This window comes from Phalangium opilio, unplaced genomic scaffold (assembly GCF_054372755.1).
Source record: "Phalangium opilio isolate 3A_F unplaced genomic scaffold, DU_Popi_V2 ptg000056l_1, whole genome shotgun sequence".
Lineage (NCBI taxonomy): Eukaryota > Metazoa > Arthropoda > Arachnida > Opiliones > Phalangiidae > Phalangium > Phalangium opilio.
This window is the reverse complement of record NW_028324175.1, coordinates 464,913-469,237: the sequence shown is the minus strand read 5'-3', so window position 1 is coordinate 469,237 and position 4,325 is coordinate 464,913. Positions and strand designations below refer to the sequence as shown.

Genomic DNA, 4,325 nt, shown 5'->3' with positions numbered 1-4,325 from the left:
CTTCAAGCTTACGGCGTCAAAAATAATGTTCTCCAGTGGCTTAAATCGTATCTTCTTGATCGTACTCAAGCAGTCCGTGTTTGGGATTCACTGTGCGATTTTTTACCGGTTACCAGTGGCGTTCCTCAGGGAAGTGTTCTAGACCCTATACTTTTCCTGATCTATATTAATACTCTGCCCCAAGACCTAACCTCCCCTCTTTGTTTATTTGCTGATGACCTAAAAATATTCCGAGTAATTGAATCATATACTGATGTACAAACCCTGCAATCAGACCTCTTTAAGCGTGAGGTTTGGTCTACTTGTAATGGTCTATTGTTTAATGAAACCAAATCGTTAGTCCTAACCTTACAAAATTCTCCATCCCCTTTTTTTCTTTGCAGCCAAAATATACAACGTGTCAATGAATGCGTGACCTAGGTGTACAACCTAAAATTCCATTCCAATATTCAAAAAATCCGTGGTCGTGCCCGAGGCTCAATAGCAACTGACAATGCAAATTTTCCGGGAATCTCAACCGAACTCCTTACTCGACTTTACCACAGTTACATTCGCCCTATTCTTGCGTTTGGTTGCCAAATCTGGAACCCCACTCCGCCATTGATATTAAGTATCTCGACAATATCCTGGGCTCTCTCTCCCGAATCCCAACCAGACTCCGACACCTACCGAGGAAAGTACGACTTTCTACTCTTCGTTGGTCTTCCCCTACAACGCGTCGCCAATATTTTGACCTTTTAAGCGTTATTTTGACTCTTTGGAGGAAGAGTTCAAATTAATTTATAAACATAAATGCCTTAAATTTGTTGGATTTGATCCTTACGACGACGTTATGGATAATTAACAATCGGATGTATCGCTCTGGCCCAAAGTAGAGTTTCCCGACATTTCAACCTATTTGCTGCACACAACTAACTGTTACATTAGAACAAATTAAAAACCATAAAAGTATGGAATCTCATACATTCTTAACAAGTCGCCATATTAAAGGAATCTTTGTTAAGAAACTAGACAAAGAATCAAACAAAACAAATCTTGTTCTTGTGTGGGGAAAGGATGATTTTGAAGTTACTAACTTTAATTTCTTACAAGCAATGCCATTTATAAACTAATATTCTTTCGTTATTCAGGTTATAAAACACTCACAAAAAGCAAATGAGGATTGTTTATATAACGGGATTTTAGCTAGAGATGCGGGAGAAATAATAACAGCCCATTGCAACTGCATGGCTGGAATGGGGGAGTCATGCTCTCACATTGGTGCACTGCATTTCCTTATTGATGCTGGAGTACCCCTTTTAAAAACACAATCATGCACTTCAGGCATAAACCAGTGGCTGGCCCCACATATTAAGCAAGTACCTTATAAACACGCCAGTGAAATAAACTTCAGTTCAGCTAAACAGAGAAAAAGAGAATGGATCCACTGATAATCGACGGTGGTGAGAGTGCTATTTCCAAGCCCAGGAAGAAAGATATTGTTCCAGAGGCTTCTGGTGAGGAGTTTCAAGATTATTTAGAAAGCCTTGCTAGATCAAATTCCAAACCTGTTATCTTGTCACTCATAGTCCCTTTAGTCACAAATATGTTCCTAAGTCAATTGATCTGCCAAAGCCATTATCTAGTCTAAAATTTGATAAAGATGGAATGGATAATTTACCATATGAAGAAATTTTAAAAGAATGCGAAAAATTTAAAGAGCAAAACAAAATAATCAAAGAACAAGCTCAGAAGGTTGAATCAGAAACAGGCAAATTGTAAATTGTGGTTTTCCCAAAAAGCTGGTAGGACTACCGCTTCAAATATCAAAGCCATCTGTAAAACATCTATAGAGAATCCTTCAATTAGTCTGTTGAATTCAATATTCCGGGAAGGATTTTCACTTCACCTGCAACCGATGGGGGAATTAGACATGAAGGCGATTGTATAGCAAAGTTTCAAGAAATAAACAAAAAGCATCACGAGGACTTAACTATATCTAAGTCAGGCTTGGTTATAAGTACAGAATACCCTTTCATGGGGGCTTCTCCCGATGGAATAATTTCATGCAGATGTTGTGGAATTGGTGTATTTGAAGTAAAATACCCCTAAACGGCTAAAGATAAGGCATTTGAAGAGTATGCAAAGTCTAAAGCATCATGTCTCAAATATTGTGCAATAACAAAGACCTATAACCTGGACGCGAATCACACCTACTATTACCAAGTGCAAACTGAAATGCTCATCTGTGATAAACAATACTGTAATTTCGTTATATAGGCCCCTACGGATATCAAAATTGAAAGAATTCTACCCGATTTAGACCTACAGAAAAGTATAATTGATAAATGTTAAAATTTTTTAAAAAATGTATATTGCCTGAAATAGCTTACCAATATTTCACGAAAAATGTTATTCGTAAAGGTATTCGAGGTATTTCTCAAAATTTAAATATTCCGAAGGCCACTAAAACCATTCCTAACCCCAATAAAACGGTTCCTAGCAATATTCTCAAGGCCACTAAAACCACTCTTAACAGTATTCCCAAGGCCAATAAAACCGTTCCTAAGACTTTTCTCAGCAATATTCTCAAAAAAAAAAAACGAAAACCGATCCCAAGCCCCTACAACAGCTCCCAACAACATTCCCAAAGCAATCTACTGCTATTGCCGTAAAGAAGAAGAAGGAAAAATGATTGCATGTGACGATAATAGTTGCACCCGAGAACGGTTTCATTATAACTGCTTGCGAATAAAAAGAGCGCCACGTTCGAAATATTGGCATTGTCGAGACTGCAAAGAAAACAAACAAAAATCCAAATGAAAGGAAAATAAAGCTTGCTTAAAAAATGTCACTTTTAGGATAAATTTTTTTCCCACTACCATTTAATTTACAGAGATTTATTCAAATGGGACTACAGAGTTGCATACATTAATTAAACAACAACACACTCTAAACATTTTATCTAATTTGGTTGGCATATTTGGGTCATCGTTATACAAATAATCAATTGGAATAGTTGATTGGAGAATCCTAAACTTTTTCGGGTATGACCTATTACTCTTTAAACATGAATGCGAACATTAGCAATCTTTCGGGTTTCGTGTAGATCATTTGGATTGAATTGTTTCTTTCTTCTACTAAAAGCAGGTATAGCAACCACTGCGCAGTAGAACCCAACAGATTCTGCAATATTAAATCCCCGATCGGCTAAAATTACATCACCCGGTACCAATTCCTTTTAAATATCGCAATCCTCAGTAATATGTTTATCAGAAAAGCGGCCTCCATAAGCGTCTGAAATAAACGAGACAGAACCTTGGGGTGTTACCCCAATTAGAAATTTCATGGTGTAGTGAGAAAACGTTTCTGCCCTTGCATCCAATGACGAGGGTCTTTCAATGAAAATCTCAAAGCAATCAATGATAACAACTACTTTGTTACCAAAGGCCACTTTAAAGCAATTGGGCATTGATAGACACAGTTCGTCTCTAGATGGCCAATTAATTAAACGATTTAATCTGATATATGCAATATTAAGCCATTTAGCGAAGACTTTGGATATAGTAGACGAGGAAACGTTAAATCTGTATGCAAGATCTTGCACATCCAAATCCAATCGAAGTCTTAGGAGAAGGATTAGATACTCTTGAAACAACGATAGTTTTACTGTAAATCTTGGTTGCAATTGTTGAGATAGCAATTGAAAAGTACCCATTATTATTGTTATGGTTGGGAGTCCCGTGTAGTAAATATCACTTTCTTCATTTCTTTCAATGTACTCTCTATCTATTGTGTGTTCCTTGAAATATTCTTCTAAAACTGAAGATAAAAAGTACAAAATACGTATTTCCTTAATTTCATAGTGCTTGACTCAGCTCTATATACACCAATCTATAAATTAAAAGCTCCCCTCCCCAAGAAATACCATGCATTCTTTATCACTCTATTTATATTTAGAGCTCGGCATTATCTATCCATTATCCACAAATCGGTCCATAACCGATTATTTATAAACAAAGTTGTAGATTTTAATACGATTTAACATGTAAGTTCTGAGGATAATTTTCGAGAATGGGACAAATGGGTCTCGGGACAAATGGGTCTCGAGATAATTGGGTCTCGGGACAAATGGGTCTCGGGACCTAATCCAACCCAACCTTGTTTGGAGGTAAGAAGATTATTTATATGAGTATAAAAGCCCGCCTCTTATCACGAACAATTTATTAGCAATAATAGGAATATTTGGAAAAGGTGTCAGAAATTAATAGGAGAATATTTTGGAAAAGGTGGCAGCTAATTAATTGGAGAATATTTTGGAATAGGCGGCAACTAACTATTAGGAG

At 36.7% G+C, this 4,325-nt stretch overlaps 1 protein-coding gene across 1 annotated transcript; it reads right to left on the bottom strand.

Moving 5' to 3' along the window:
* Window positions 1–3,220: 3,220 nt before the first annotated feature.
* Window positions 3,221–3,914, bottom strand: LOC149667640 (uncharacterized). The gene is made up of 2 exons (XM_089840904.1): window positions 3,908–3,914; window positions 3,221–3,801 (listed from the first exon to the last, which is right to left on the bottom strand). The coding sequence occupies exons 1-2, from the start codon at window positions 3,912–3,914 to the stop codon at window positions 3,221–3,223; spliced, it is 588 nt and encodes a 195-aa protein (XP_089697030.1).
* Between the last annotated feature and the right edge of the window lie 411 nt (window positions 3,915–4,325).